The 13,493-nt window shown below is 42.3% G+C and overlaps 1 protein-coding gene across 2 annotated transcripts in view; it reads left to right on the top strand.

The window, feature by feature from the left end:
• The window catches only part of LOC142248967 (G-protein coupled receptor 54-like), a 149,673-nt gene that overhangs the window by 122,304 nt on the left and 13,876 nt on the right, over positions 1-13,493 (top strand). For both annotated transcript variants that reach the window (XM_075320486.1, XM_075320485.1), the window contains exon 2: positions 13,272-13,396. In XM_075320486.1, the coding sequence (XP_075176601.1) occupies positions 13,272-13,396 (125 nt within the window). The remainder of the gene's footprint in view (positions 1-13,271; positions 13,397-13,493) is intronic.

Raw genomic sequence — 13,493 nt, 5'->3', positions numbered from 1 at the left:
ATAGTATGGTACAGTACAGTATAGTATGGTATAGTATAGTATGGTATGGTATGGTATAGTATAGTATGGTATAGTATAGTATGGTATGGTATAGGATGGTATGGTATAGTATAGTATGGTATGGTATAGTATAGTATGATATGGTATAGTATAGTACAGTATAGTATGGTATGGTATGGTATAGTATAGTATAGTATGGTATAGTATAGTACAGTACAGTATAGTATGGTATGGTATGGTATAGTATGGTATGGTATGGTATGGTATAGTATGGTATGGTATAGTATAGTATGGTATAGTATAGTATGGTATAGTATAGTATGGTATAGTATAGTATGGTATGGTATGGTATAGTATAGTATGGTATAGTATGGTATGGTATGGTATGGTATAGTATGGTATAGTATGGTATAGTATGGTATAGTATAGTATGGTATGGTATAGTATAGTATGGTATAGTATGGTATAGTATAGTATGGTATGGTATGGTATGGTATAGTATGGTATGGTATGGTATAGTATGGTATAGTATGGTATGGTATAGTATGGTATGGTATGGTATGGTATAGTATGGTATGGTATGGCATGGTATAGTATGGTATGGTATGGTATGGTATAGTATGGTATAGTATAGTATGGTACAGTACAGTATAGTATAGTATGGTATGGTATAGTATAGTATGGTATGGTATAGTATGGTATGGTATAGTATAGTATAGTATGGTATAGTATAGTATGGTATGGTATAGTATAGTATAGTATGGTATGGTATAGTATGGTATGGTATAGTATAGTATAGTATGGTATAGTATAGTATGGTATGGTATAGTATAGTATAGTATGGTATGGTATAGTATAGTATGGTATGGTATGGTATAGTATGGTATGGTATGGTATAGTATAGTATGGTATAGTATGGTATAGTATAGTATAGTATGGTATGGTATAGTATAGTATAGTATAGTATGGTATGGTATAGTATAGTATGGTATGGTATAGTATAGTATAGTATAGTATGGTATGGTATAGTATAGTATGGTATAGTATGGTATAGTATGGTATGGTATAGTATAGTATGGTATAGTATAGTATGGTATGGTACAGTACAGTATAGTATAGTATATTATAGTATGGTATGGTATGGTATAGTATAGTATAGTATGGTATAGTATGGTATGGTATAGTATGGTATGGTTTAGTATGGTATGGTATAGTATAGTATGGTACAGTACAGTATAGTATGGTATAGTATAGTATGGTATGGTATGGTATAGTATGGTATGGTATAGTATAGTATGGTATAGTATAGTATGGTATGGTATAGTATAGTATGGTATGGTATAGTATAGTATGATATGGTATAGTATAGTATGGTATGGTATGGTATAGTATAGTATGGTATGGTATGGTATGGTATAGTATAGTATGGTATAGTATAGTATAGTATGGTATAGTATAGTATGGTATGGTATGGTATAGTATGGTATAGTATAGTATGGTATGGTATAGTATAGTATGGTATAGTATGGTATAGTATGGTATGTTATGGTATGGTATAGTATAGTATAGTATGGTATAGTATAGTATGGTATGGTATAGTATAGTATGGTATAGTATAGTATGGTATGGTATAGTATGGTATAGTATGGTATGGTATGGTATAGTATGGTATGGTATAGTATGGTATGGTATAGTATGGTATGGTATAGTATGGTATAGTATGGTATGGTATGGTATAGTATGGTATGATATAGTATGGTATGGTATAGTATAGTATGGTATGGTATAGTGTGGTATAGTATGGTATAGTATGGTATGGTATAGTATGGTATAGTATGGTATGGTATAGTATGGTATGGTATGGTATGGTATAGTATGGTATGGTATAGTATAGTATGGTATGGTATGGTATAGTATGGTATGGTATGGTATAGTATGGTATGGTATAGTATGGTATGGTATGGTATAGTATGGTATAGTATGGTATGGTATAGTATGGTATGGTATGGTATAGTATGGTATGGTATGGTATGGTATGGTATGGTCTGGTATAGTATGGTATGGTATAGTATGGTATAGTATGGTATAGTATGGTATGGTATAGTATGGTATGGTATGGTATGGTATGGTATAGTATGGTATGGTATGGTATGGTATGGTATGGTATAGTATGGTATGGTATAGTATAGCATGGTATGGTATAGTATGGTATGGTATGGTATAGTATGGTATGGTATAGTATGGTATGGTATAGTATGGTATGGTATAGTATAGTATGGTATGGTATAGTATGGTATGGTATAGTATGGTATGGTATAGTATAGTATGGTATGGTATAGTATGGTATGGTATAGTATAGTATGGTATGGTATAGTATGGTATAGTATGGTATGGTATGGTATAGTATGGTATGGTATAGTATGGTATAGTATGGTATGGTATAGTATGGTATGGTATAGTATGGTATGGTATAGTATAGTATGGTATGGTATAGTATGGTATGGTATAGTATGGTATAGTATGGTATGGTATAGTATGGTATAGTATGGCATGGTATAGTATGGTATGGTATGGTATGGTATAGTATGGTATAGTATGGTATGGTATAGTATGGTATGGTATAGTATAGTATGGTATGGTATGGTATGGTATGGTATAGTATAGTATGGTATAGTATGGTATAGTATGGTATGGTATGGTATGGTATGGTATGGTATGGTAAAGTATAGTATGGTATGGTATAGTATGGTATGGTATAGTATAGTATGGTATGGTATGGTATAGTATGGTATGGTATGGTATGGTATAGTATGGTCTGGTATAGTATGGTATGGTATAGTATAGTATGGTATGGTATGGTATGGTATGGTATAGTATGGTATAGTATGGTATGGTATGGTATGGTATAGTATGGTATAGTATGGTATGGTATAGTATAGTATGGTATGGTATAGTATGGTATGGTATGGTATAGTATGGTATAGTATGGTATAGTATGGTATAACTGATGACATGGGAGAGTCAGAGCAATATGGTGATGAATGTAATGTGGATCCAGTGAGAGACGGAGAGAAACAAATCACTGATGATGAACATTCCAAATACAAGTTATACTGCACCCTGTATACATTACACACTCTGTATTCAATACTTCTATACACTGGAACTTCTATACACTATATACTTCACACTCTATACATTACACCCTCTATATACACCTTCTATATATTACAACCTCTATACATTACACCTTCTGTATTCAATGCCTCTATACTGCACCTTCTATACACTATATACTACACACTCTATACATTACACCCCCTATATACACCTTCTATATATTACAACCTCTATACATTACACCCTTTGTATTCAACACCCTCTATATACTACTGCCTCTATATACTACACCATTTATTGCACTATTCCCTCTATACACTACATACTCTATATACTACCCCGTCTATATTCTACAACTTCTATATATTGAAGCTCTAGACACTACACCTTCTATACACTACATCCTCTATACATAACACCCTCTATACATTACACCCTCTATATACTACATCCTCTATATATTACACCCTCCATACATTACACCCTCTATACACTACATCCTCTATATATTACACCCTTTATATTTTACACCCTCCATACATTGCACCCTCTATATACTACACCCTCTACAGATTACATGCTCGATATACTACATTTTCTATGTACCACATCCTTTATCTGTATGCCTTCATACCCTCCTATAGATGCCTTTTATACCCTACAGTCTGTATATGCTAAACCCCACTGTTGTCTGCCAAATGTTTCATTCCCTGTGCACCCCTGCATTTATCATACCCCTCTACATCCCACACCCTGTGTCATAGAAAAATTATAAAATCCATAAGACATGTCTGATCTTTGGAGAGGAGACATATCCACACTGAGCATAGAACTAATTATAATTAAAGAAGAAAAAGAGCTTGCAATCTAACACTCCGCATGACCCCTATGCAGTTAAGACCTCCTGGTGTGGACAGGTAATTGAGACTGGTACATCTGTTGGGAATAGACATGACCCGTGAATTTTGTACAGCTAAGGGGGGAATAATGGCCTTACACAGGGGTTGTCCACTACTAGGATAACCCCTTTTGATTCTACATGTTTCCCCCAGTAAAATAATAAAGACTATACTCACCTCCCGTACTGGCGCCGTTCCAGCGGGTCCACGGCTTGTGGTGGGGTTGTGATGCCATGAGTCCAATCAGTGCCTGCTTTCTAGTCCCCACCTTCAGACCAAACGAGAAACAACAGGAAGTGAGTGCAGCTGCTGCGATCACTTGGTCCCAAAGTGGGGAGAAACAAGCTGGCAGTGAGTGAACGTGGGGCTCGTGTGACGTCACAACCCCACTTCAGCCCCTGCACCACGAGTTGCGGCACCGCTGGGACTGCGTCGGTACGGGAGTGCGAGTGTAGCGTAGGCTGTCTCCTTGACTATTGTTGGGAGCAGTGGTATATCTGTGTGATCCCACCCAACCTCCCCCTGGCTGTCCCCTTCACAATTGGTCAAGTGGCAGCTTGTCACGGTCGTCTCCCTGCTGTTTTGAGACGAGTGACAGCCTGGGTCCATGCCCAGTTGGGTTAAATACTGGAGCCTTCCCAACAAACCCTGCTGCTGTTAGAATCATTTCTACTTTGGCCAGCCTGGTGGAAGGAACTGCTGAGGTTTTCTCCTGTGACCATCCACCTGCTACTTTAGAGAGCGTCTTCTACGGTAAAGTTTGGTGTTTTGTATCCTTCTGTTTATTCCCCTGTCTGTCTTTCCTATCCCTTCGTGTTTATTAGTTTAGTGGCGAGACTAGTGTACTCATCGGCCTACTTACTAGACAGGGTGAGTTTAGGGCCAGCTGAGGGACCCAGGTATTCTGCTCGCCAACAGGTTGAAAGAACCTGTATAGGGATGCTAGGGGGTGCAGGAGTCAGCTTGAGGTGAGTGCAGGAGATACCCCCTCACCCCTCTCCCTAGTGGCAGGCACCTCCATTGTACCCTGTATCCACCCTGGTGAGTCCTCTTTTGTGTGGTATTCTTTGGCAGTGCGTCAGATGCCCATAGGTCTCATTGCGTGTCACGCGTTATATATGGACATCTCCAACTCCATGCATGACACAGTTGCAAGCACGAGAAAGTGGTGCTGATCACTATGTGTGAAGAGCGAGGTCTTGATGGGTCCAACAAAAGCAAAGAGATGCTGATCTGTGCCTTGGTGGAGGATGATGCCAGGGACCAATGTGGCACAATGTGGCACCAGAGCCTGGGACCAGTGGAACATCAGGAGACCTAGTTATGAGCCTGGTTTCAGAACTGTTCGACTCCAATGGGGCTAGCAACAGCGCCAGCTCCCAAAGTGGGATGGACTCATTGCCACACATTCTGCAAAAACTGTGAGGACGTACCCCTGAAATGCGCATGCAGCTTGTGCCACAAGAGCGGAAAGAACAACATGACTTTGCGGAGTGACAGTCTGAGAGCCAAGTGGCAGGTCCAAGCAGAGAGAGAGCACAAACTGTGGTTGACCCAACTCAAGATATAGCAATCTACTGCCCCAAGCGGTGAATCCAGCAATGCCAACAGCTTTACACCTCAACCTGAGCATTTTCATGTCATGGAAAAGGATGGAGACTTGGACATACTGTATTTACGAGGGGATTTGAAAACACTTACAGACAATACCAGTTGCCCAATGACCTGTGTGCATGATACTTAAGCTCAGGACTACGAGGCAAAGCTCTGGAGGTGTTCGCTGTTCTCCCTCGAGAGCAAGATGGAGACTATGAGGTCATCAAACAGCCGTATTACAGAAATACCACCTGACTCCAGAGGTGTACTGCAAAAGATTCTGGACCCTCCAACGTCGACCACATGACAAGTATGGAGATGTGGTGGATGGACTTAGAGCAAATTTTGAGCAGCGGGTCCAAGGACTATTAGTTATCCACCTTCGAGAAATTAAAGGACTTGATGGTGAAGGACCCATTTCTGCATCTTTGTCCTGTAGAGGTGCAAAGATGAACCAAAAGGTTGCAGCCAAGGCAGCACAGATCGCTGTTACTTCTGTGGCCAATCGTACACCTGAAGTCAACCGTTGCCAGCTGGAAAGGGAGTATCCAAAGTAAGCCGTCAACTACCACCAATGCCCTTGCCAGCCAATCTTCGGAAGGTCTCACCCAATCTGCTAACACCCAGCCTGCATCTGATACCCGCCGATGCTATACGTGTGACCAACCAGGACATATTAGCCTCACCTGCACAAGAGGAAACCCACATTTGAGGTGCAAGGGCCTAGTGCAGCTATTCTTTCTGTCGGTGGGACAGCCCATGGCAAAGTGCAACTGCTTACTATGGACGACATTGTCACTGTGAGACACCAGTGCAGAATGAACCCTCATGTGCCCTGGATTTGTGTTCCCTGAAGAACTTCACTGGGAAGACCTTGACTGATATTGCTGGGAATCCCCTCAAATGAGTAGGAATCAATGCTACGGGTGATGGAGGGAGGCATGAAGACCATGAGGTGCGTGGTCGCTTGAAACTTGTCAGTGTTACGACAAACTGTGATATGGCGGGTGGTAGCTGCTCCATGGTTAGTACTGACCCAGAAGTATCACAGAGTGCTCTGCTTAATTCTATAGGACAACTCTACCATATCCCACTGCGGGGTGAGATTGCTGAGGATCCCCTCAAAGGAGTAAGAATCGGCCCTAAGGGAGGTGGAGACAGGCACAGGAATCACGAGGAAGTTGGTTGCTGGCAGTTTGTCACGATGGACAGTGACATGGCCGGTGGTGCTGCTCCATGTTTAGGACTGATTTTGAGGGGAAAATGTTTCCAACTGCCAGTCAGGATGGTGGGAAAGTGGTACCCATAACCTCTCAGGATGATGGGAAATAGTTACCCATAACTTGTCAGGATGATAAGAAACAGTTACCTATAACCTGTCAGGTAGGTAGGAAAGAATTCCTCATCATTTGTCAGGATGGAGGGAAAGAGGTACCAGCTGCCTGGCAGGCTGATGACAATCTAATCCCCAGCCTGTCACAATATTGGGAAAGGGTGTCCCACAGCCTGTCAGGGTGAGGGAAAAGTGGTATTCATAGCTTGTCAGGCTGATGGGAAAGCAGTACCCGTAGCTTGTCAGTGTGGTGAGAAAGTTTTATCCCCAGCCTGTCAGGATGGTGGGAAAGGGTGTCCCACAGGCTGTCAGGGTGAGGGAAAGGTGTTACCCACAGCTTGTCAGGGTGATGGGAAAGCGGTATCCCCAGCCTGTTAGGAAAGTATTATCCCCAGCCAGTCACACTGATTGGATTATCCCCTGGGAAAACAGCCTACTTAGCTGCGGTCACCCGCAGTCAGTGCCCAGAACGCAGGCAACGCTCCTGCCTTCTGCACCCTCATCATCCAACTAGATAAAAGAATTAGCTACTGACCCAGAACAGGTCCCGGAGGGATCCCATGACGTTGAAATCTTAATACCGCTTCTGGCTACTTATCTGCAGGAGTTTCGGAGTGCACTACCTGTAGATGCCAGTATTAAGTCACTGAATGATCTCGTGGAAAGGCCCATTTCTGAGTCTGAGGGAGAGGATGTTGTGGAATCTAGGGAGACTGTGTCATGAGATGGGCTTGGGAGATGATTGGTAAATCAGTCTCCCATGCCCCCTCTAAAAGGAACGGTGTCATAGAGAAAATATAAATACCATAAAACAACTCTGATCCTTGGTGAGCAGACATATCCACACTGAACATATGGAACTAATTATAATTGATGAGGAAAGAGAGCTTGAAATCTAACACTCCACATGACCCCATTCAGCTAAGATGTCCAGGTGTGGACAGGTAATTAACTCTGATACATCTGTTGGGAATAGACCTGAAGCCTGGATTTTGTATAGTTACAGGGAGAGTAGTGGCCTTGCTCAGGGATCAGCGCTTTTAGTTCAAAAGATTGTTTCAGACACTTGGGCACTGGTGGAAAATTATAAATATTGGGGATTTTAGAGAGCAGATATTGATGGGAAATACATTTTTAGCTTTGGGATTCCCAGAGGAAGAACATACATATTTTTTCATAACTGTAAGACGTGCCTCTGAGCTTCAAATTAATATCAGGCAACTGGATGATGTTAGCTAAGCTATATTTCATATCTATAGAAAGATAAAAATCGCAATAAGGAACAGGACCATCATATCTTCCACCTGTGACCTCCAGGGGTGAAGATATCCTGGAAGTTGGGATTTCATAATTTCCTGGAAACTGAAGCCACATCCTATGACCATGAAGCCACATCCCTGTTATGAGTCAGCAAATGGGAGGTATGTGGGTGTTACGTGGGTTAATAAAAGCAAATGTCACATTATAATCGAGGTTCAATGCCAGGAAGGTGCGCTTCGTTATTGGAATGATCCACATTTTCTATTAGAACTTTCCTCCAAAAAGAGAATTGTGCCACCCCTGTGACCACAGGTCAAATATGTTTGTATTATTTATCCCTTTTATTTTATGTACAGTAATTGTATCCTGTATTGTTTTGTCTAATTTGTAACATCTTTTGTAGACACTGCCTATCTTTCAAATTAAATATATAAAATTTAATAACTTTGTTCCTCCTCCTCTATAAATCCTATCCCTGAAGCCATACACTACCTGTAACGGGTGTCCAATCCACCTGTATAAATGATTGGTCATAGTAGTTAATACTTTTTCTTGAGTTATTGTGGAGCTTCGCAGCGACTATACCAAGGTGTGTTATAATATATATATATATATATATATATATATATATATATATGTGTATATATGTATATATATATATATATATATTCCATGCGCTGGAATTGGTTGTATATATAATTTCCTCCTTCTGAGCTCCCGAATATTTGGCCTAACAGTGCTAATTGTCACAAATTGGTGACAGCGGTGGGATATTTGTGAGATTACCCCCCCAGCTGTCTCCATGACACCCTAAATAACCCCCACTCTCAAAAGTCTACACCCTGTACACTTTAGATCTATAAGAATAGATATGGAGTACACTTTTCAACTATTCTGGATCATGAATTTTGGAAGTTGTATGAGAGTTTGGGGTACGTCTCGACTTCAACTGTTTTGGGCCCTCCAGCTCCATTCCCTGTGGAAAAGAGAGGGTGGGGGCATGAAACTGTATGGGGGGGGGGTGTCTGTAGGGGCATTATGCTGTGGGGTTATCATACTGTATGGGGGGTGTCTGTAAGGGCATTATGCTGTGGGTTTATCATATTGTATGGGGGGGTGTCTGTAGGGGCATTATGCTGTGGGGTTATCATACTGTATGGGGGGGTGTCTGTAGGGGCATTATGCTGTGGGGTTATTATACTGTATGGGGGGGTGTCTGTAGGGGCATTATGCTGTGGGTTTATCATATTGTATGGGGGGGTGTCTGTAGGGGCATTATGCTGTGGGGTTATCATACTGTATGGGGGGGTGTCTGTAGGGGCATTATGCTGTGGGGTTATCATACTGTATGGGGGGGGTGTCTGTAGGGGCATTATGCTGTGGGTTTATCATATTGTATGGGGGGTGTCTGTAGGGGCATTATGCTGTAGGGTTATCATACTGTATGGGGGGGTGTCTGTAGGGGCATTATGCTGTGGGGTTATCATACTGTATGGGGGGGGTGTCTGTAGGGGCATTATGCTGTGGGGTTATCATACTGTATGGGGGGGTGTCTGTAGAGGCATTATGCTGTGGGTTTATCATATTGTATGGGGGGTGTCTGTAGGGGCATTATGCTGTGGGTTTATCATATTGTATGGGGGGTGTCTGTAGGGGCATTATGCTGTGGGTTTATCATATTGTATGGGGGGTGTCTGTAGGGGCATTATGCTGTGGGTTTATCATATTGTATGGGGGGGTGTCTGTAGGGGCATTATGCTGTGGGGTTATCATACTGTATGGGGGGTGTCTGTAGAGGCATTATGCTGTGGGTTTATCATATTGTATGGGGGGGTGTCTGTAGGGGCATTATGCTGTGGGTTTATCATATTGTATGGGGGGGTGTCTGTAGGGGCATTATGCTGTGGGGTTATCATACTGTATGGGGGGTGTCTGTAGAGGCATTATGCTGTGGGTTTATCATATTGTGTGGGGGGGTGTCTGTAGGGGCATTATGCTGTGGGTTTATCATATTGTATGGGGGGGTGTCTGTAGGGGCATTATGCTGTGGGGTTATCATACTGTATGGGGGGTGTCTGTAGAGGCATTATGCTGTGGGTTTATCATATTGTATGGGGGGGTGTCTGTAGGGGCATTATGCTGTGGGTTTATCATATTGTATGGGGGGGGTGTCTGTAGGGGCATTATGCTGTGGGGTTATCATTGTATGGGGGGGTGTCTGTAGGGGCATTATGCTGTGGGTTTATCATATTGTATGGGGGGGTGTCTGTAGGGGCATTATGCTGTGGGTTTATCATATTGTATGGGGGGTGTCTGTAGGGGCATTATGCTGTGGGGTTATCATACTGTATGGGGGGTGTCTGTAGAGGCATTATGCTGTGGGTTTATCATATTGTATGGGGGGGTGTCTGTAGGGGCATTATGCTGTGGGGTTATCATACTGTATGGGGGGGTGTCTGTAGAGGCATTATGCTGTGGGTTTATCATATTGTATGGGGGGGTGTCTGTAGGGGCATTATGCTGTGGGGTTATCATACTGTATGGGGGGTGTCTGTAGAGGCATTATGCTGTGGGTTTATCATATTGTATGGGGGGTGTCTGTAGGGGCATTATGCTGTGGGTTTATCATATTGTATGGGGGGGTGTCTGTAGGGGCATTATGCTGTGGGTTTATCATATTGTATGGGGGGGTGTCTGTAGGGGCATTATGCTGTGGGTTTATCATATTGTATGGGGGGTGTCTGTAGGGGCATTATGCTGTGGGGTTATCATACTGTATGGGGGGTGTCTGTAGAGGCATTATGCTGTGGGTTTATCATATTGTATGGGGGGGTGTCTGTAGGGGCATTATGCTGTGGGGTTATCATACTGTATGGGGGGTGTCTGTAGAGGCATTATGCTGTGGGTTTATCATATTGTATGGGGTGTGTCTGTAGGGGCATTATGCTGTGGGTTTATCATATTGTATGGGGGGGTGTCTGTAGGGGCATTATGCTGTGGGTTTATCATATTGTATGGGGGGGTGTCTGTAGGGGCATTATGCTGTGGGTTTATCATATTGTATGGGGGGTGTCTGTAGGGGCATTATGCTGTGGGGTTATCATACTGTATGGGGGGTGTCTGTAGAGGCATTATGCTGTGGGTTTATCATATTGTATGGGGGGGTGTCTGTAGGGGCATTATGCTGTGGGGTTATCATACTGTATGGGGGGTGTCTGTAGAGGCATTATGCTGTGGGTTTATCATATTGTATGGGGTGTGTCTGTAGGGGCATTATGCTGTGGGTTTATCATATTGTATGGGGGGGTGTCTGTAGGGGCATTATGCTGTGGGTTTATCATATTGTATGGGGGGTGTCTGTAGGGGCATTATGCTGTGGGTTTATCATATTGTATGGGGGGTGTCTGTAGGGGCATTATGCTGTGGGTTTATCATATTGTATGGGGGGGTGTCTGTAGGGGCATTATACTGTGTGCCATAAATGGCCCATGTGCATCATGCAGTACGTTTCCCTCTTTCCGTCACGCTGAGTCATTGCAACCGCCACAAAGCAAGCCCCCATTGCTAAAATGTCCTTCATTGATTAGATTTCTCAGCAGGCAAAGCATTACGAGAAATTACAGAAAGTGCAATGTATCTGGAGGAATTGCTTTACGCGAGCTCCTGATACCCCCACATGTGCCCTGACACAGATAAAACACGTCTGGATCTAACCCTTAGTCATTCTTCTGGAACTTTGTCATAAACTTGTGATTGACTTTCTCTCCATTTCTGCTTGCTGAAAATGAGCAAAAGTTTTCTCCTTCGAAGAGGCAGTTGTAATGGCTGATAACAGGGAACAATAGCTTGTATTCACCTATCCTCACTCACGATAATTGTGCAGTGTGAACGGACCTTTAGCCTCTCCCATGCCTGAAATGATTGATATTAGAGATAAATCACACCATCATCCCTTATCATTTCCTTGGGTGATACTTGCAGATTTGCTCCTGACCACTGGTCTTTAAAGCGAATCCATCTGACAGGCGCATGATGTAGAGACAGAGACTCTGATTCCAGAGATGTGTCACTTACTGGGCTGATTGCTGTATTTTCTTTTTTTTTTAAATCATTGTTTTCTTTCCTGCAGATCGGTCAGTTCTCTGAATGCTGAGCTCTGTATAACACCTCTCACACCTCTGATTGGCAGCTTTCTGTGTGCACTGTGCATAGGCAGCAAGCTACCAATCAGTGTTTGGAGTGGGGTTATACAGCGCTCATGCATATGGAGAACTACATGGTAGAAAGTTTACTAATGATAATCTCCTGCTGATAAAATGTTTATTTTCTCAAAAGTACAGCAAGCAGCCCAGTAAGTGACACATCACTGGAATCAGGGTCTCTGTCCCTACATTGTTTTTTTTCTTTCCTTTTTTTTTCTCTTCTACTTTATGCTGCTCTCACATTACATAGGAAAACCTGGTGACAGATTTCCCTTAAAGGAAAGATATCTAGACTGTTGTAAGGGATATTGTTAGGTGCAGTTTGTGATATTGCCAGTAGGTGTCACTAAGCACCAAGATGATTCACTTTTTGCATATTAATGCTACCTTCATGGGACAAAGTTTTATAACTTCTGAACTTATTATTTTGGATCCTTAGATAAGTGTGTGATTTAGGAGATTTATACAATAGTGTATGCAGGCTGTACTGCGATATCTGGCCACGGATCCATGTCACATGCTGCGTCCATAGAGCTTCAAGGGGTCACAATTAAATCCTATCTTGTTTGTCAAATATTGAGGTAGCTTATGTTTCATAATCTCTCCATTCTTGCTGTAATCATCTCTCGTACTGACTTTGAAGAAGCAGTGCTGCAGTGTAAAGTATAATGGACAGTGCAGCAGACAGAGCCTACGAGTTTCCAGCTTTGGGATTCAAATAGGATTTTTTTTTCCAAGCACCCAGATAACCCAGAGAAGCTCGAGCATTGCTCATTTCTACCTGCAAAGGGATTAATATCCATAGCTGATCATTGACACATTTTGGATTATTCACCCATTTATGGCTGTTTTTACCCCCAGCTAACCTGGCCTCCACCGACATCATGTTCCTGGTGTGCTGCGTACCTTTCACTGCAACACTCTACCCCCTGCCCAGCTGGGTATTTGGAGACTTCATGTGCAAGTTTGTGGCGTATCTCCAGCAGGTAAGATTGCTGATGGTTATGTGCCCATATCAGATATATGATGCGATAATCTAAATAAAATTAGATTATTCTCCAAATGTTATATTTTTATTCTTAA

This window comes from Anomaloglossus baeobatrachus, chromosome 8 (genome assembly GCF_048569485.1).
Source record: "Anomaloglossus baeobatrachus isolate aAnoBae1 chromosome 8, aAnoBae1.hap1, whole genome shotgun sequence".
Classification (NCBI taxonomy): Eukaryota; Metazoa; Chordata; class Amphibia; order Anura; family Aromobatidae; genus Anomaloglossus; species Anomaloglossus baeobatrachus.
Note: the sequence above shows the minus strand (reverse complement) of the source record. Positions and strands in the feature narration are given on the sequence as shown.